General features: G+C 56.4%; 1 protein-coding gene across 7 annotated transcripts in view; it reads left to right on the top strand.

Moving 5' to 3' along the window:
• PLEKHG5 (pleckstrin homology and RhoGEF domain containing G5) overlaps nt 1-20,501 on the top strand; it is a 50,462-nt gene that overhangs the window by 19,647 nt on the left and 10,314 nt on the right. For 2 of the 7 annotated variants that reach the window (XM_018060421.1, XM_018060420.1), the window contains exons 2-3: nt 1,185-1,261; nt 19,715-19,844. In XM_018060421.1, coding sequence (XP_017915910.1) covers nt 1,185-1,261; nt 19,715-19,844 — 207 coding nt within the window. Of the gene's footprint in view, nt 1-203; nt 260-1,184; nt 1,262-6,952; nt 7,488-11,882; nt 12,068-19,714; nt 19,845-20,501 lie in introns of those variants that run through there. The other 5 variants (XM_018060426.1, XM_018060427.1, XM_018060424.1 and 2 more) reach the window with 3 other exon arrangements.

Raw genomic sequence — 20,501 nt, forward strand, 5'->3', positions numbered from 1 at the left:
CGGGAGGAGGGGCGCGGGGGGCGGGGCGCAGGGTCCCGCCCCGTAGGCGGGGCTGCCACTCCTCTCCTCCCACCGCCCACCTGCCCCGCCCCGCCTCTCACAGCCGAGGGTCCCTCGGCCGCAGCGCTCCCGCCTCTCCCCAGGCACCCGGCCGGCGCCCGCCCCCCGCCCCCCGCCTCCATCGCGCTCGCCCCCCGCGCCGACCCGCAGCGCCCCCAGCCCCTCCCGCGTTCCCGGCCTCCCCACGCCTCCTCTATGGGTGAGTGCGGGGCCCCCTGCCCGGCCTGGCCCCGCCATGCAGGCCGGCTGGCCTGGCCGCCTCCGCGCCGGCTCGGGGAGGGGCGTTGGCGAGGGGCATCGCGGGCCGGTCGGGGAGTTGGTGGGGGTAGGGGGGAGATCAAGGACAGGGCAGGACCGGCTCCTTCCCCTCAGCAGGCGGGGGCTCAGCCCGCCCCCTCCTCTGGGGAAGGCCTGCTTGAGATGGGAGGTAGACGCCGGTCTCAGAATCAGGGCTGTGGGGGTCCAAACTCTGTCCCCGTGTCAGGGCGCGCTTCGTCACCCCTTCCCCTGGCCCTGCAAGCTGGTCGGGGTGGGCAGCCTCTTTGCCCCCTTTCCCTGTCCCCTCTGCTGCTGCACCCCAGGAAGAGGGGCAGCTTGGAGGGGGCCAGGTTCTGGGTCAAAGATGGACAGCTGGTGAAGGGACCACCCCAGGTTCTTGCGGGGGAGACCATCCATAGAGGCTGCAATGTGGAGGGAAGGAGTAGGAAGAGATCTGGGACCCCTGGAGTCCCCCTTCCCCTCACTGTCTTGCAGGAATCCCCCAGGAACCCTGGGGCCCCAAGGTCACTGAGCCACCCCCCTTTCCCCTCCCCACCCCCCACCAGTGGGACAGAGAGAGGGAGCAGTTCATTTCCAAAGATGTTTTCTCCCCCTGGAATCTGGATAATTTCCCTAGGGAGCTGCAACAAGAAAAGGGCTCTGCACACAGATTCCTGTGCAGATAAGTTGGCATTTAAAAGAGAAAGGGACACTGCCCTCCTTTGAAGGGTGCATTGAGGAGACCGCCCCACCCCGTCCTCTGGTCGGGAGGCTCCTGGGCCCTGGGGAGCCAGGGTGCCTCTGCCTGGGGCGCACCCTCCCTGGGCCCCGCCCAACTAGTAATGCTCCTCTCCTCTTCTTTGCAGAGGACCGGAGCCTGGAAGAAGAGAAGGGACTGCGTTGCCAGAACCCTGACTGCATGGACAAGGGCCGGGCTGCTAAGGTAGGGAGGCTGCTGGGCCTGGGGGCCGCTGGGGCAGAGGGGGCAGGATGCTAACCACCCCCTCTATCCAGGCCCGGAAATCCATGGGGCCCTGGCAAGGGTGCAGCTGGCCTGGCCACAGTGTGGCCTGAGTTCAGGGGTGGGCAGGGCTGCAGGATGGCTGGTTTAGGAGGCAGAGGGGCTGACCTTGGTTCAGAAAGAGCAGAGTTGGGGGGGACTTCTATGAAGGCAGCAAGAGCAGGGGTGCCTCAAAGCCCTTTCTTGCCCTGCGGTCCTTAGAGCCCTGAGGTGACAGGCACTGCTGCTCAATGACACTGATGAGGAAGCTGAGAATCAGCAAGCAGAGACACCCCCCGACCCTGCAACCAAGGTTCCGTTCCAGTGCCCCAGGGGCACTCTTCCTGGGCCACCAGGCCACTCTTCAGGCCTGGGCATGGGTCAGGGACACTTATGGGACTTTGTGACAGTGACTGCAGGCCTGGGGATGAGGAAGGGAAGAGGGGGCCCACTGGTCCTGGAGTGTCAGGACTTGGGAGCTAGGAGTGGACAAAACAAGAGGGATACAGATAAAAATGATGGGGGCCTTCTGCCTGGTCTGTGCTGGGCCCTGTGCCTCATGTGCTGTTTGTGGCAGCTCTGCTGGGAAGGTTGGGTCGTTGCCCTGTTTTCCAGATGAAGATACCAAGGTTCAGAGATGTCCTGTGACCTGGCCGAGGCCCCACAACTCAGGAGAGACTGAGCCAGGGTTGGAACCTGGGTTGGGCCCCTCCCCGCACGCATTTGAGGGACAGTAGTGGTAACTGCCGCAACTTACCTTGTCACCCCGAGCCCTGAGGACTCTTTATCTCCTCCCTCTGGCCTTCTGACAACTGTCCCGTCATTATTCTCATTTACAGTGGAGAGGTAGCGGGTCACCTGAGAACGCATCTTTAGGATGCGGGAGAGCTAAGATTCGAACCCAGAACCCTGATCTGTGTGGTGCCAGAGCCCTGTTCCTAGCCACTGTGCAGCTCAGCTCTGCAGCTGCAGAAGATTAAAGATGCCGCCCCGTTACACCCTTCCACCCGGACACAGCCACTTACATTCTGTACAGGAAGACCATGGCTGGAAGGAACGTGGAGGGCTGTTCTGGGGGTGGGGAGAGGAGGGGGAGGCTTCCAGTTGCCGTGGCCACCGGCAAGGGGGCGGCTGTGATGTCAGATGCAATCTGCTGGCACGGATGGTGCCTGGCATCAGGGCTCTGGTGTTGGCTGGCTGCCTCTCCCCCATATGGGGGCTCCTGGCAACAAATTGGCCCCAGCTACCCTCAGTTACATCCTGCCAGGGGACTGTGAAGCCTTGGGGCCTCTGCCTGACCCAGAGGGATGGCAAAGGGGGCAGGCCACACTGACCCAGCCTCTTCTATGGGCAGCCGACCCTCAGGCAGGCCCATAAGCTGCCATAGGAAGGAGCAGGAGTGAGGCCTATGACATGAGAGTTGGTGTCAGAGTGCCTGAGGGCCTTCTGCAGCTTCCAGGTCTCAACTCCAGCCCAGCCGTGGGCTGCCTGCAATTCAACATGGCTGATGTTGGCATCAGCAGCAGACAGTCACCCAGCCTGCAGGAGGAGAGCCCTAGTTCTGTTGGTGGTGGCACCCGCTTTGGGACAGGTGATACAGACTTGGGCCACAAGGATGCCTGAGCGATCAGAGGCAGAAGGTCTAGTCAGGGAAGACATCTTGGAGGAGGTGACCTCTGATGGGAGTGAAAAGGTGGACATGCATGCATGCTAAGTTGCTTCGGTCGTGTCTGACTCTTTGTGACCCCATGGACTGTAGCCCGCCAGGCTCCTGGTCCCCAGGAGTCCATGGGGATTCTCCTGGCAAGAATACTGGAGTGGGTTGACATTTCCTCCCTCAGAGAATCTTCCTGACCCAGGGATCAAACCTGTGTCTGTTAGGTGTCCGGCACTGACAGGTGAGTTCTTTATCACTAAGCCTGAAAATGTGGACAGGCAGAGCAGAAGCCAGGGGCAGTCCAGGAAGAGGGGACTGCCACAGGCAGAAGTGCAGGGGCAGGAAACAAGGGGCAAGAGGCAGGTCTTGCCAAGGGAAGGAGCAGGCTGGAGCAGAGGGTCAGAGGAGGTGAATGACACCCAGGTTGGTGAGAGCGACGAGCAAAGAATATCCTATTGTTGGTGATAAGAACCACCAGTGACCAAACATGTTTACGTGCCAGGCAGGTTGTCAGGTCCTCATGCTTGTTTCACTGAACTTTTGTGAGAACCTTAGAAGAAACACATTATTATCATTCCTATGTGAAACATAAGGAAACTGAGGCTCAGAGAGACAAAAGAACTAGCCTACGTCACACAGCATGACTGGCCAAGCATAGCCTGGAAAGAGATGGAGGGCCTCGTTCTTACTGTCCTCCCCAGCCATTCTAGGAACCGCTAGCAGGATGTGACTAGCGTTTTGAAGGAGATGACATCATTCATTCATTCACCAAATCAGCCTGAAGCACCTGGTGTGCCAGGCCCTGTTCTAGGCCTGGAGATCTCCGGGGAACAAAAGTGTTCCCCTCCTGGAGCTGACCCCAGGTTCCCAGGGAGGAGGAGGGAAGTGAGGACTTGGGTTTGTCAGACTGGCCCCCCCCAGGCTGCCCTGGGGAAGGGCCATCTTTCAACCAGGCTGGACCCTTCTGCTTCCGGACCCACCAAGGTTTTTTGTGTGTGTGTTTGTTCTTTGGCTGCACTGGGTCTTCATTGCTTTGTACGGGCTTTCTCTAGTGGCAGAGAGCGGAGGGCTACTCTTTGTTGCATGGGCTTCTCATTGCAGTGGCTTCTCTCATTGCAGAGCATGGGCTCTAGGGCTCACAGGCTTCAGTAGCTGTAGCACACCGGCTCAGTAGTTATTTGCACAGGCTTAGTTGCTCCTCCACATGTGGACTCATCCTGGAGCAGGGATTGAACTCATGTCCCCTCCATTGGCAACCGGATTCTTAGCCAATGCGCCACCAGGGAATTCTGAGGATTTTTGTTTGTTTGTTTGGTTACATCTTTGTTTTTATTTATTTTTGGGTGTGGCACGTAGGATCTTAGTTCCCCAACCAGGGATTGAACTGGTTCACCCTGCATCGGCAGCATGGCGCCTTAACCATTGGACTGCCACAGATGTCTCCACCCTTGAGGTTTTATTTGAGCTTCTCCTGGGTGCTGGGGCTTGTGAAATGGATCAGCCACTCCACTCCTCCCTCCTGTTCCTAGAGTTCACTCTGGGGAAATGGAGATAACCAGGATGGACTTCCTGGAGGTGGCTGCTGGTGTCCAGAGAAATGAGGGCTTATTAAGATGAAAGAAAGCTGAGTGGGGATGGGGATGGATATTGGGAATGGAAAGAGTGAGTAGGGCTCAGGGGATGGGGAAAGGTAGGCAAAACTGAACAGGGAGCATCCTGAGGTTCAGGTGAGGTGTTTGAACTACCTGTCTTGGGGACCACGGAGGGAGGTGGTATCCCTACACTTCCCCAAGAGGAAGATGTATAGAGTAGGGGACCTTCCTGGTGGTCCAGTGGCTAAGATTCTGTGCTCCCAATGCAGGGATCCCGAGTTCCATCCCTGGTCAGGGAACTAGATCCCACATGCCGCAACTAAGAGTTTGCTTGCCACAGCTAAAAACCCCACGTGCTGCAGTGAAGATTGAAGATCCTGTGTGTCGCAACCAAGACCTGTCACAGCCAAATAAATAAATGAATATATTTGTAAAAGATGTATGGAGTAACCCACACCTGGGAACTTCAGGGTTGCAGCCTACCCCTTTTTCAACTGCAGGACCCTGGGAAAGTCAGTCTATCTCTGAGCCTCAGTTTCCTCATCTGGAAGCTGAGGCTTCTAGAGTTTTGACAAGAATTAAGAGGGCTCACCTGTGGAGTGCTTAGCAGAGAGCATGGCTTGCTGTGGTGTTCAAGAGGATGCTAGCTGTGATCATGTGTGTATCATATGTGCAGAGGGAGAGAAACCCCTAGGCTCCCAGCATGCCCTCCTTTCCCTGAGATCTGAGACCACCTTGGTTCCATCCTAGACCTGATCAACCCCACCCAGCCAGACGGATGTTTACTGCACAGCTATCCTGTCCCCAGGGCAGGGGTCCTGTTTGGGACCCAGAGGAAGTGTTTGCTCCCTCCCTCCTAGAGGGCCAGGTGATGACCTGGTGGGTGTCCCCACCCTCCTGCAAGTTAACCACAGGGCAGAGTCCCTTGATCTGGGCATTCTGATGGAAATCTGTACAGGCACCTCAGGTCACAAGGGGACACAGAGAAGGGCTGACATTGGCCTAGGGAACCGCCTTTGAGGGGATGGAAGACTTGGGGTGTTTGTCCTGGAGATGGGACCCTCAGGGCATCATCCTTAAAGGTATCAGTTTTAGCAGCCACTGTGTTCTTAGCACCTACTGCGTGCCAGGCCCTGCCTCAGTGCTTCTCCATGGGGACCTCATCTAGTCCTCACCCCACCCTGTGCAGCAAGGACACGCCATCTCCATCAGAGACAGGACACTGAGAAAAAGAGAGGGGAAAATAACTTGCCTGGGTCTGTCTCAACCAGGTCTGTTTTGTCCTCAGAGCCCACCATTTCTAACGAACTGTCAGGAGGAAAGGAGCGCCTGGTGAGTTTTTCTGCAGGGCTCCCAAGGGCCCTGGCAGGGAGGTGGACTTTGGTTCAGTATAGGTAAGAGTCTCCAACAGCTGAAGCTGTTCTCTGATACATAGGTAGTGAGCACCCCATTGCTAGAGGCAGTTTAAGCAGAGAGTGAAGATTGGATTTGATGACCTCAGACTTCCCTTCCAGCTTAACATTGGGCTGTGAGCTGGCAGGGATGAGTCGGTAGGGGTGGTGTCTATGTCTAGGGAAGGCTTGTCAGATGAAGACCTATGGACACAGGGCAGAGGAAGGGGTGGGTCTGAAGTCCTTGTGGAGAAAGAGTGGGCAGGATGTGGTGAATAATGGAAGAAGGAGTCACTTACTCTCCTGGGCAATGGTTTGGGGGCGAGAGGTAAAGGCCAGGCACCCTTGAGAATGGCCAGATTCTGGGATCTCTGGAGGTAGCTGGTTCTTAGAGATGCTGGTCAGCTGTAGATCCGGGGCAGTCCAGTGTGTGACTGGAGAATGGGGCAGGACCAGGGAAGCAGTGCAAGTGGAACTTTGGGGCTTTGGCTAAGTAATTTGGAGGGGGAAAGTGAAGGTCTGGGGTGCCCCAGAGGCCGGGACAGAGGACTCAACACATGCCACCTGGCCAAGATGAGCTGCCCTGGTGTGGACCAGCCCCAGGGAGGTCAGCGCGGCTAAGGACGGTGACTCCCGTTAGGAGGGGCCTCCTGTAGTATGGAGGGGGTCTGATGGGGGTGATCTAGAGTTGGGAAAATGCAAGTAGGTCTGAACCAGGAGGCTGGGAGTCAGGGGTTGCAGTCCTATCATGCCAGACTCCCTAGGGAAGGGGGTAGGTGTGCTTGGGGCGGGGTATCCCCAGACACTACCCCTACCTCAAGTCCTGAACGCTGAGTTATTCTGAACTCAATCTGCCAGGAACCACCGAAGGGCGGGATGGGCCCCTCTTTCAGGACCTACTAGGCGTGGGCCAGGAAAAAAGAGGGAGGCACGGAGCTAGGCGGGTCCGTTTCTCAGGCGCCGCGGAGGGCGCAGTTCAGAATCCAGCGGAAGCCAGCCTGGCTTGGGGCGATTCCCGGGGCGGGCAGGGCCTGTGGATGCCTCCTTCTGGACCCCGGGGGGCAGCATCCTGCCGCTGGCCCTGGCCGGGGTCGAAAGGCGAACTCTTTTCTTAAAGCCCAGGTCAAAGACTGCAGGTTTTGAACTTTCTGCAAGTCTGTAAGGGCAGCCCCCTTGGGGACAGTGACAACGGCCTCCTTACCTCTGTCCGCAGCCCGGACCCTAGGTTACCCCCAAACGCCGGCCGGCCCTCCAGCCACCCCCTGGGCCACGGGGTGGGGCGCCCGGAGCTTCCCGGGAGCGCAGCCCCTCCCCGGCACAGCCGGGCGCGCCGATGGTACGTCCCGGCCCGCCCAGGTGGTAGCGCCCGCGCCGGCCTACCGTAATTCCCCTACGACCCGCGCCTCCGCCGGCGCAGAGCGGACCGAGCCCGCCCCGCGGTTCCTGTGGCCCTCGCCCTACAGGCCCCTCGGAGCTTTGGCAGTCTTGACCCGAGCCCTAGCCACTGGGGAGGAGACCCATGTCCCCAGGTGAGTCTCACGGGGAAGTTCAGAGGTGGGGTGGGTCCGGGAGCCAAGACTCCCCCTGAATTAATAGACAGAAGCCTGGGGCGGGGGGAGCAGGAGGGATATTGCGGGTAGGGGAGGGCGAGAGTCCCACACAGCCCTGGGCCTGCAGGTGGCCGTCGATGGGTGCCACTGGCTCTGCTTCCACTTACTTGAAAGTGGAATGGGCTCCAGCGCCCGCCCCCACAATGACTCTAGGGTGGGGTCGGCTGGGATAAATGGCCGTGAGGAGTCTGTAGGGCCCCAGCCCTGGTGTGAGGGCTGCTGGTGGGGCGAAAGGTTCCGAAGGGGATTTGGCGTGGCTTAAATCCGTGGTTTCGGGCGACCTCGCCGCATCTGGGAGTCCATGACTGTCCGAGGGGGAAGTCCTCTCGATGCCGGCAGGGGGCGCGAGAGTCTGCACCTCGGGCCGCCTGGGTCTGGCCTGGTCCTCGCTGGGGAGAAGGTGAGAGAGAGAGCCAGAGGACCCATGGGTCTTCTGGAGACCCAGAGGCCAGGAGAGACCCTGGGCCGCTCTGATGAAAGACTGAGGAAATGGAGGCCCAGGGGCCTCGGACCCTACCGATTCCTCCAGTTCCTTCCCCAGGCTTGGAGGGCTCTGGAAGGATTTGTTTCACTATTCTTCTGCTCCTTTGCCAGAGTCCAGATACACATTCGAACCCAGCAGCCATCCCTAGATAGAGAATTCTAGAAAACTGGCCAGTGCCATCTTTGCACAGTAGGGAAGGGTAGGAGGTAGGTAGGTGAGCCCCAGAAGCAGGTGTGCAGCCCAGGCCTGTGCCCTCTCCCTGATTCCCTCCCAAAGAGCCTTTTGTGTGGCTCTGAAAAAAGAGGTGCCTGGAGAAGTTGCAGGCTTCCCGGTTGGGGGCTGGGGCTCCAGGACACATTTCTGCAGGACCAGGGCAGCGGGCAAAGTTCATGGACCACACAGCCTCTCCTTTTCCGCCTCGTACCCACTGGTCCCAGCTGGTTGGCTCCCTGGGGAGGAAGAGGGCTCACTGGCTTCTGGACTTGGTGGCGGGGAGCTGGCCTGCGGAGAGGTTCTCTACACCCTTACCATCTTCCCAGCACAGGGCAGGTCCTTAGAGCAGGCTCTGCCTCCGGGGGGACCCCAGAACCTGAGAACAAGCGGTGAGGCCCAGGCCTAGGGGAAGGGAGGAGCCAGATGGGCTGTTTGGAGAGGAGAGCAGCCTGGCAGAGCCGGCTCCTCCCTGGCTAACGTGCCCATGCATGCAGCCTCCACCCCTGGATTTCCAAGGTGCCAGATGGAGCCTCGGGGCGGGGAGCCTCTTAGGGGAGCTTAGCTTGGGTAGGGAGCCCCTGGGCAGGGGTGTCCCCCTGGCCAGAGAGTCCCAACTCCTGGTTCTAGGCCAGTCTCCTGTGGACCGAGCACAGAGCTGGCCCCAGACCTGTGACCTCCCCTCTCCCACTGCAGACCAGGCTGGGGCCCCAATCCACTGTGGGGAAGGGGAGGCCCACAGGCCTCTGCTTTTCTGGGGCTGGGGAGGTGGTGCAGGGCGGGAGTGGCAGGGGGCTCCTGCCTTGGAGACTCCATTATTCATCAGCCATGGCATCTGGTTTCTGGGTATCAGTTTCAACAAGCCAGTCCTGACTCATGAGCCTGGAGCTGGGGCTGGGCTAGGGAAGGGCCCCCTCCTCAGGGAGTCAGGGGCTGGGACCTTCTGGGCCTGCTCACGGGCTATTTCAGCTCCCTATTTAGCGAGGCGGTGGGAACCTCAAAGCCTGCCGAGGCCTCCTCCCTTCCCTGTGCAGGGCTCCTTTCTTCCTCTGCTCCACAGGTTCCGTGACCCTGCACTCTTGGCCCTGGGACAGCAGGGCCCTGGCTCTCCAAGGAGCAGCCCCAGCCCTGGATGGAGAACCCAAGCAGGAGCGTGACTCAGGGTGGCCAGAACCTGGTCACTCCAGTGACCTCTGGTGACCTGTCCTGGCCCAGTCCTGATGGTCTCCACTCAGTGCAACCTGGCTACCCCAGACTAGTGGGCTTGGGGATCTTCCCTGTCCTCAAGGGGGTGGACCTCAAGTCTCTGCTGCCCAAACCACCACTTGGCTGGTCTTTATGTCACCACGGCTTCTCTGTGCTTGAGGCTCACAGGGAGTGGTCCAGTGGGCATCTGCTGTTAGAACAAGTTTTTTTACCTTTCCAAACCTCAGTGTCTTTGTTGAATGGAGATAGTAATAGTATCTTCTCCTTATGGTCTCTGAGAAGAGTGAACAGGATTTGGCATGGGCCTGGTACTTAGGTGTGCTCAGAGGTTGGCCTGGGGGGCAGCAGCAGGGGCAGGGGGCTTGGGCAACACCACCAGTCTTTGAGGTAGAAACTGACCTGCCTGGTGCCAGCAAGCCAAGGTCATGGATGCTGGAAGGGATGGAGAGAAGCCGTGGACAGGCAATGGAGAAAGCTTTGTTAACTGTTGGCCACCGGAAGGGGCATCCTGGCCAAGACCTTCCTGGCCCCAGTGGCCTTCTCTGGCATGAAGCCCCTCCTTCTGTCTTCATTCGTCCATTCATCATCTTAGTCTACACTGAGTACCTGTGGTGGCCAGGACTGTTCTAAGTGCCAAAGATGAAGCATGGGCCAGACAGCCAAGACTGCTAGCCTCTGGAGAGAATATTCTAGCAGGGAAAAGTGATAATCAAGAAGTGAACAAAGAAAATAATTTCAGATCATAATATAAAGAGATGCTTTGGAGAAAATGATTCAATTTAAGGGGACTGAGAGTTCCGGGGTAAGGGGGTGTTTATTTGGAGAGAAGAGTAACGGCCTCCTTGGAGAGGTAGGATTTAAATTGGGGCTCAGTGCCAGCTGTTGGGAAGATCAAGGGCACATGGTGTTCCAGAACACAGAGAAGCAGGTTCTGAGCTCAGTGAGTTGTGGGGATGAAGGAAGCCAGCATGGCAGCCCACCCTGTGGAACCGGCCAGGGGGGCAAGGTAGGAGCCAGGCCACAGTTGGGATTTTATTTTAAGCAAGATGGGAAGTCACAGGAGGGTTTGGTGGGGGGCGGAGGAGTGACATGGGCAGGCTTCAGTTTTAAAAGATTTGCCTATGGTATGGAAAGAGGGCCACTCAGGATGTGGGAGGGGACACAGCCGTGGAAACCTCCTGACCGGGATAGACGGATAAATTGCTGCTCCTCACAAAACCTGCAGACCATCTTCCCCCCACAGAACCAGATTGAGGGGGAGCTGTCTAGGGGATGGGGCTAATGACAGCGTGTCTCCCTCCCCCATGAATACTGAGGAGTGCCCCAGGGAGGCCATTCCAGAACCCGAGTCAGAAGCCTGGGTGTCGGTCCTGTCTGTGGACTTCTCTGTCACTTTACCCCCCACTTGATGAGCGAGGATAACAGTGCCCGCCTCCACCTCCCGGGAGTGAGTGTGAAAGCGCTTTGACGACCTACAGTGGGGACCCTGGCACCACACCCCATTCCTGGTCTGCTTCTCTCAGGCTCTGATGAGCGCCCTCTGGCGGTAGGGCACCGGAAGCTCCCACGTGGCCTTGAGCCGGGGAGGGGTGTGGGGCGGTGGTGCCAACCTGGAGCAGCAGGGGCTTCGTGGAAATCTGAGTTGGGCTGCCGGGTTGTCCTGACGCCTCCTCTCACTCTATTCCTGGGCGCACCCCAGAGACCACCCTGTCCGCCTCGCGCACCTGCCTTCCGCCCGCCGCCTCCACTTGTGGTCATCAGCCCCACTCTGCTTCTCTGCCTGGCCTGGGTAGTGGGAGCGGGGGTCCCCTGGGCTCAGGCTCTGAGGCCGGGGTCTCTTGGATTGCGGGCCGGCACTAAGATGACCCTCAAGAAGGCCTCAGAGCGCCGGCTGTGTGGCTGGGACTGGGAAGTGGAGTCAGATATCCTCGGGCCTGGACGGGGAGCGGGGTCCGAGGAACCCTAGGGAGATGTGATGTGTCCTTGGTCCGGTCCCCCCTCTTCTGCCACCAGCATTAAGGAAGGTCCCTTGTGGGAGGGAGAAGTTCTGCGGGCTCAGGCTCTGGGGCGGGCGTCCCCAGGACAGGAGGGAGGGGGTTAAGATGCCCTATGGCCAGGGGGACCTCCTATGCCCAGTCGTTCGCTTTGGGGGGGGTCGGTGGAGGTCACAGCAAATTGAGGCTCCCGCAGAACTGGGCGGGGCCGGGGTTCTGCAGTCAAGGTGAGGGGGGTTGTCACCGGCGGGCCCCCCTGCCCCCAGCATCCAAGGGGGTCCCCGGGGCGGGGAACCCTCTGAGCCTGGGACCTTTGCGTGGGGGTGGGGGGTGGAGGTCAGGGCGGGGCTGCCGGCGGGAGGGTGTTCCCCGCCCCCCGGGGTCCCCGGCGCGCTCGGCGGGCGGGCGCTGCCGCACAATGGCAGGAAGCGGGGCTCCGCGCTTTGTCCGGCGGGCGGCGCAGACCGCCGCTTCCTCCGGCCGCCATGGGTACGGGACCCGGCGTCTCCGGGCGCCGCGCAGCCTCCAGGCCGAGCCCCGGGCTGCCCTCCCGAGACTCCGAGCCTGGCTGGGCAGGGGGTCGTGGCCGCAACTGGGAAGGCCAGGTATGGGCGCGGGGGGCCGGGGCGGGTGCTCGGTCGCTCCTCCTTGTGCGTCTCTAAGCGGATCCGGTACTCGGTGGCCCAGCCCCCTGCCCGTGGTGCACACCGCGGGGGTGCAGGGGGGAGGAGGGGCTGGGGAGGCGATGAAGGGCTGGAAGCTTGAGATGTGTCCCCCACCCTGGCACCAAGGGGACCAAGCAGCGGAGGGGACAGCCAGACCCTGGCCTTTTGTGTCTGGGGCTGACTCCGGACACACCTGTGGGTCCCAGGCCCTGCACTGGCCACCCTCCCCTTTCCTTCCTCTGCCCAGGCCCTGCCCGCACCCCTCCTACTCCTGCTTCTGAGGCCACCCTGGTGGGATTGGGAAGGCTGATTTCTCCACGCCCCATCCCTGGGCGAGTCAGCCTTGATCGTGCTCCCCAAGAGGCCCAGGCCCCTCTATTATTTGTAAAGTTACCGCCCATTCTCTGCCTTTGGACATGCAGTGACGCCTCCACTCTCTCCTCTTTGGCTTGAGTCCTGAGAACTTTTGGATTCGGACCCTGCTGTCTCTCCCTGGCTGGCAGGGTCGCTGCTGCCCTTAGAGAGTGGTTGTGGGGGGGATGTGGGGGCAGCAAGGAGGTGGGGAGTAGATCTTGGGTCTGAGAGAAGAGGCTCAAGAGTCTGGCTTTGGGAAGGGGCTACCCTGCTTTTGTGATGGGGAGACCCCCCCAACCCTGGAGGGAGTTGCGGAGACCCTGGCGTTTGGAGATGGAGGAGTGAGAAGAACAGACAGTGTGGGCTGTGCCCACCTCAGCCTCAGCTTCCCTCCCTGGGGGTTCTCAATCCACTGAATACTCACCTGCTTCAGATCCTAGCCTGACTCTCACATCATCCTGGTGTCCCTGAGCCTGGGGGCTACTGGGAGGATGGAAGGAGGTCAGCCACCAACTGGACTCTTGTTAAAATTAGCATTAGTATCAGTAGTAAGTTCCTCCCCCAGGGGATCCTCCCAACCCAGGAATTGAACTCTTGTCTCCTGCATTGGCAGGTGGATTCTTTACCACTGCGCCACCTGGGAAGCCCACCTATTGGTTAGTACATTCAGTTAATATTTACTTAGTGGCAATCTGTATGCTATGCAGTGGTATTGTAGGTATCATAAGTAGGAAATGGCAACTCACTCCAGTATTCTTGCCTGCAGAATTCCATGGATGGAGAAGCCTGGTGGGAGCACATTTACTGATTAGGTTTTAAAACAAGATTGTGGCACAGAACCAAGGACTTGGACTGGAAGAGTCCCAGAGAACCACCCCCCCAAACCCAGCACACCCACAACCTAGCATGGCTCCTGCCATGTCACCCCCCTACCCACTGTGAGGCTAGGGCCTGGGCAGCTGGTCAGCCCACAGCCCCACTGCCCAATGCCAAGCCTGGCAGCAGAAAAATGAAGCTGTCAGGGAAATCTCTAGAGGCCTGGAAGGGGTCAGCATGGGGCACCTGTGCCAGACTGACTGCCAGGCTGGACACAGAGGGTGAGAGGGCTGCCGAGCTGGCTGGCTGTGAGCCTCCTGGGGAGAAAGGATAAGCCCTTCCTCAGATTTGTTGTCAGGGAGAGATGCTCACTGCAGGGGTTCCTGTATCCGCAAAGCCCGGCCCTCTGTCAGGAGGGCCCCACTCCTCTCTCCCTTCTCTGCTACCAAGAAATGGTGTGAATGTGATGAAAATGTGGGATCTGGAGCTACGTACCCGAGGTTCAAGTCCTGACTCCACTAGCTGTGTGACCTTAAACAAGTTGCTTAACCTCTCTGAGCCTCACTTTCCTCTTCTGTAAAATACAGACAATCCTAGCCCCTACCTCCTGGGATGAGGAACCCTCAGTGCAGCCCCGGGCGCATGACAATCACATTATAAATGATCAGACATTTTCAGCTTCCTCTTCTTTCCTGTCTTTGGCGATTTTCTCTGCTGTCTAGGCCATCCTTACGCTGTCTGTCATCTTCAAAATTCCTAATTGGGGGACTTCCCTGGTGGTCTGGTAGCTGAGAACTCTGCGCTCCCAACGCAGGGGGTCCAGGTTCAATTCCTGGTCAGGGAATTAGATCCCACGTGGTACAACTAAGATTTTGCATACCACAACTAAAGATCCCATGTGCGGCAACCAAGACCTGACACAACCAAATAAATAAACAAATATTAAAAGGAAAATCCCTGGGACTTCCCTGGTGGTTCAGTGGTTAAGACTTCACCTTCCATCCCAGGGGGTGTGGGTTTGATCCCTGGTCGGGGAGCTAAGATCCTCCATGCTTTGGGCTGAAAAACCAAAACACAGAACAGAAGCAATATTGTAAGAAGAAGATGCCTGATCAGGCTCTCTCCAGCCCAAATCTCCAGTGGTCCTCTATCATGCTACTTAATAATCAAACCAGTACTTTTTTGGGGGGGGGGTTTTAATTAATTAATTAATTAATTGTTTTAATTTTAAAATCTTTAATTCTTACATGCGTTCCCAAACATGAACCCCCCTCCCACCTCCCTCCCCACAACATCTCTCTGGGTCATCCCCATGCACCAGCCCCAAGCATGCTGTATTGAACGGCTAGGATGAAATCAGTCAGTGAAGCTGAAAGACCGAAACTGCCGTCCTTGCAGAGCTGATAGGGCCTGGAAGCAACAAAGTGAGACACACAGACTGCCTGTCAGTGGAAGGTGTTAAGGAGAGAAGGCGGGGGCAGGGAGTGAATGTGGAGGAATGAAACCTTAGAAGGGGAAGATGGTGACTTTGAGTGAAGGTCTGGAGGAAGAGAGGTAGCTGGTTATTTCAGTGTCTGGGAAAGCGTTTCAGGCTGAGGGATTAGCAGATGCCAAGGCTCAGAGGTGGGATACGTCTGAAGAAGCATGTCCGAGAAGGCAGGAGGAGGGACTTCCCTGGTGGTCCAGTGGCCAAGACTCTGCTCTCCCAGTGCAGGGGCCCTAGGTTCAATTCTTGGTCAGGGAACTAAGATCCTGCATGCCACAACTAAAGACCCTGCGTGCTGTGACTAAAGACCCAGCACAGGCAAATAAATAAATATATGCATGCTCAGTGGCTCAATCGTGTCCGACTCTTTCTGGCCCCCTGGACTGTAGTCTGCCAGGCTCCCCTGTCCATGGGATTTTCCAGGCAAGAGTACTGGAGTGGGTTGCCACTTCATATTCTAGGAGATCATCCCAACCCAGGGATCAAACCTGTGTTTCTTGCATCTCCTGCATTGGCAGGTGGGTAAAGCGTCTGTCTACAATGTGGGAGACCCAGGTTCAATCCCTGGGTTGGGAAGATCCCCTGGAGAAGGAAATGGCAATCCACTCCAGTACTATTGCCTGGAAAATCCATGGACAGAGGAGCCTGGTAGGCTACAGTCCATGGGGTTGCAAAGAGTCGGACACGACTGAGTGACTTCACTTTCTTTCACTTCTTTACCACTAGTGCCACCTGGGAAGCCCAATAAAAGGGAAGGCAGGAGGCCGGTGGGTGGGGGCAGTGTATGGAGCTAGGAGAACAGGACAGGAGGCCCCCGAGGTCACCTGCCTTGGCAGGAGGCGGGAAGCCCTTGCAGGGTTTTGAGGAGGTCCGTGTGACTCCTCTTTGAACTGGGTCCACTGCGGCTGCTCATGGAGAACAGACTGGGGTCAAGGATGGGTGTAGGGTGACCAGCTCTGGGGCCCTGTCATCCTGCCAAGAGGCGATGGGAGCTAAGCTGGCCTGGAGAGTGTGGCCGGTTTGAAACTATGGATATTAAGGGTGGAGCCTGAAGACGCGTTAGACTGCCTGGATGACGGGTAACACAAGGATCACAGGTGACCCCAAGGTTTTTGGCCTAATATATTTTCTTGGGGCTGTCATAACAAGTCAGGGTGGCTTTAGAACAACAGAAGTTTATTCTCTCTGTTCTGAAGCCAAAAGTCCGAAATTAAGATGTGGTCAGTTCGTTCTCCCTTGGAAGTTACCAGGGAGGACTCTCCCTTGCCTCCTCCAGCTTCTGGCGCCTCCTGGGGTCCCTCAGTGTCCCGTGGCTTGTACACGCATGACTGCAGTCCCTGCCTCTGTTGTCCCATGGCTTTTGTGTGTCTCCTCTCTGTGTCTCTTCCCTTCTTATAAGGATGCCAGTCATATGGTTAGTCCATACTCTATCCTGTGTGATTACAGACCCCATTATGACCTCAGCTTAACTAATGACATCTGTAATGATCCTCTTTCCATCAAGGGCACCTTCTGTGGTGCTGGGAGTTAGGACTGAACCCATTTTTTTTTTTTTTTTTTAAAAAGAACTACTTGCTGTGCCGCCTGGCTTGTGAGATTCTAGCTCCCCAACCAGGCCTTCCCAGGTAGCTCAGTGGTAAAGAATCTGCCTTCCAGTTTAGGAGATGCAGGTTCAATTCCTAGGTCAGGAATATCCCCTGGAGAAGGAATTGGCAACCCACTCCAGTATTCTTGCCTGGAGAATCCCACGGACAGAGGAGCCTGATGGGCTACATACAGTCCATGGGGTCACAAAGAGTCGGACATGACTTAGCAAGTAAACAACAACAGCAGTTCCCCAACCAGGGATTGAATCCAGGTCCATGGCTGTGATAGCACCAAGTCCTAACCACTGGACCACCAGGGAATAAATACCCTGAACCTATCTCTTTGAGGGACATAATTCAGCACATAACATCAGCATAGCCAGGAGGTGTTGCCAGTAATTGAAATGGATAGAGCCATGTGGAAAATTTCAGGAGCTCATGTGAGGATCTCTTAAGTTTGAGATGCTTGTTGGGATCCAGGAGGAGGATGGAGAAGGTGGGTCCAGAGTCTTGGGCCTGGTCCCCACAGGACAGATCACCTGGGAGCCCTCCCTAGGACAGTGGGTGTGGGTAAAATGAGGAGGGGTCCACAGAGGGGAGGGAATAGGCAAGGCATGGGTCCTGGGGGCCGAGGAAGAAATGGTTTCCAAGAGACCATGTCAAATGCTGGGCCCTGGGTGAACAAGCAAGAGGACTTCCAAGTGTGGATGTCAGCAGAGACCTTAGAAGAGCAAACTGGGGAGGGAGCAGAATTGATGGGAGAGGGTCTGAGAGAAAGTGGAAGAATTAGAAAATCTCCGGTTACAACCATCATAGTAATAGTTTGATTTAGGCAAAAGCCATCGGTGAGGACTAAAGTCCTGGAGTGTGCAATCACTGGGGAGCAGGCTATCCCAAAGTGTCACCCCAGGACTGCCTACTCATTGGTGGTTTAGTGGCTAAGTCGTGTCCAACTCTTTGTGACCCCATGGACCATAGCCTGCCAGGCTCCCCAGTCCATGGGCTTTTCCAGGCAAGAATACTGGAGTGGTTTGCCATTTCCTTCTCCAGGGGATCTCCTGACCCAGGGATTGAACCTGGGTCACCTGCATTGCAGGCGGATTCTTTACCACTGAGCCACCAGAGGAGCCCTGTATCGACTCATTACAGAGAGAGAATACGCCTGTCAACCGCAACTAAGACCCAAATAAGTAAACATTAAAGCAAACAAACAAGATACAGTGAGATCCCCAGATGGTCTGGCACTGGGGCACACTGAGAAAGACATAGTCCACTCTCTGTCATCCCTGCACATGTGCTCATCATTAAACTATGCGAGAAGAGTTGATGCTTTTGAGCTGTGGTGTTGAAGAAGACTCTTGAGAGTCCCTGGGACTGCAAGGAGATCAAACCAGTCAATCCTAAAGGAAATCAATCCTGAATATTCTTTAGAAGGACTGATGCTAAAGCTGAAGCTCCAATATTTTGGCCACTTGCTGCGAAGAGCTAACTCATTGGAAAAGACCCTGAAGCCCAGAAAGATTGAAGGCAGGAGGAGAAGGGGATGACAGAGTATGAGATGGTTGGATGGCATCACTAACTCATTGGACATGAGTTTGAGCAAGCCCCGGCAGATGGTGAAGGACAGGGAACCCTGGCGTGCTACAGTCCACGGAGTCACAAAGAGTCGGACACAACCGAGCAACTGAACGACAGCAAACTATTCGAGACCCCCAGACAAATCCAGAAGGAAGGGCTTTCTGCAAAACTGCTGGCCTGGCTGCTTCAGTGTCCTGAAAGGCAGGGTAGAAAATGTGGGACATTCATTCATTCTTTAAAAAAATTTTTAAAATATATATATATGTATATTTTATGTATTTCTTTAGCTGCACTGGTTCTTATTTGCATCCCCCAGGATCTTTGATCTTCGCTGAGGCATGCGGGATCTTTAGTTTTGGCACGTGAACTCTTAGTCGTGGCATGTGGTATCTACTTCCTGACCAAGGATCGAACCCAGGCCTCCTGCATTGGGAGCTTGGAGTCTTAACCACTGAACCACTAGGGAAGTTCTAGGGCATTTATTCTTAAAGGGATAAACAAACACAGCCAAATGTACATACATATGAGCCTTGATTGGATACCATGTGGGAAAAAGTCTGTGAAGGACATTATTTAGACACTTGTGCAAATGCCAAGGGCAACTAAAGTTGGACAGAGTATCATCACTGAGTTTCCCCGAGTGTGACACACACAGAGCTGTGTGGGATTTTGCACAAGAACATCTGTGCTCCCAGGTGGTGTCGATTTCCTCCCCAGGGGAGGGGTGTCACGAGCAGTGTGGCAAATGTGAATGACTGGCAGAGCCAGAAGGGTGTGCAGATGTCATTGTGCTGTTCTTACAACTTTCTGTAGGTTTGAATTATTTTAAAACAAAACGTTGAGGGAAAAGAAAATAAAGGGTAATGGGGGGAGAGAACAGGAACTGGTGGTTATGGATGCCTGGTTTTACAGAGTTTAGTTATAAGTGGAGGGCGAGCTGGAGCTGGAGAATCGGGTTGGTTTGCCCATGGGAATGATCTGGTGAGAGGTGGGTCTCAGTGAGAGGTGGGTCTCGGTGGAAGGCTGGTCTGGGATTGGGGCAGGGTGAAGCCTCCACAGCCCAGGATGGGTGGGTGGCTGTGGTGGTTAGGGCTCATGGAATGCCTTCTGGTGGCTTCTGTATCCCTGGAAAAGTAGGCAGTGGGTCAGTGGGGCGTGAGTTTGGGATGCTTAGGGGATGGAGGAGATAGGAAAGTCATCCGTGGGGGTGGGGATGAGAGCAGACTGGAGCAAATGGGTAAATCTGAGGTCACGTCACTAAGCAACGGCCCATGGGTCCCACATAGGCACCCAGATGCCAGCATCATTCCCTGACTCCTCCATAAGCCCCTCCACACCCTGACTTAGAAATCCAGGGTGGTCAGCTGTTCGGGGGCTGCGCAGGTCATAGAATTGAGGGCAGAGGCCCTGGGCACGGAGGACGGGGAGGCAGTCTGTTTGAAGACACTGAGTTGGGCAAACTGACAGGCAGCCCCAGCTTCACTTTTTGGGGCCCTTTCTGCCTGTGTTCCAGAAGAGGCCCTGGGAGCACCTGCTTCATGGTTACTTACTCGGCGCCGTGTTTCTTGTGGGCGGGGCTTTGCTTTCTCTACATCCCCCAGAATGGACACCTTGTAGGTGCTTGGGAAACACTTGATAGATAAATTAATAAGCACGAGCCCCTGTGGAATGTGGATGTTTGGACATGAGGAGCAGCCCCTGTAAGGCCAGGGGCCCCGTGTACCACCGGGGTCTGGGTCCACCCTGCCCACATCCTTTCCCACACAGGTATGCCACCACGCCGACTGCCAGCAGCTACACCACCGGGGCCCCCTCAACCTCTGTGAGGCCTGTGACAGCAAGTTCCACAGCACCATGCATTATGATGGGCACGTCCGCTTCGACCTGCCCCCCCAAGGTGAGCACAGGGAGGGGCCAGTCCCTAGAGCCCTTGCCTGGGGGCACAGGGTCCTGGTAATTGTAGGCATCATGACAAGGCCATGAGAAAGGACATGCAACTGTGAGCAATGAAACCCAAATCCACTGCTGCCCCTTTTGTTCCACAAATAGTTTTTTTGGAACATTTATTTTGTATTGAGGTATAGCTGATTAACAGGGATTCCCAGGTGGTGCTAGTGGTAAAGAACCCACCTGCTAATGCAGGAGACAGACACAGGTTTGATTCCTGGGTTGGGAAGATCCCCTGGAGGAGGCCATGGTAACCCACTTCAGTATTCTTGCCTGGAGAATCCCATGGACAGAGGAGCCTGGCGGGCTACAGTCCATGGGGTTGCAAAGGGTCGGACATGACTGAAGCAACTTAGCATGCATGCACGCATGCATAGCCGATTAACAATGTTGGGATAGTTTCAGATGAACAGGGAAGGGAAGTATACACGTCAGTATACATGTCAGCATACATGTATGCTCAGTCATAAGTATGCATGTATCCATTCTCCCCCAAACCCTCCTCCCTTCCAGGCTGCCACATAACACTGAGCAGAGTTCCATGTGCTATATAGTAGATCCTTGTTGGTTATGCATTTTAAATACAGCCGTGTGTACATGTCCATCC

This window comes from Capra hircus, chromosome 16 (assembly GCF_001704415.2).
Source record: "Capra hircus breed San Clemente chromosome 16, ASM170441v1, whole genome shotgun sequence".
In the NCBI taxonomy this organism is placed as follows: domain Eukaryota; kingdom Metazoa; phylum Chordata; class Mammalia; order Artiodactyla; family Bovidae; genus Capra; species Capra hircus.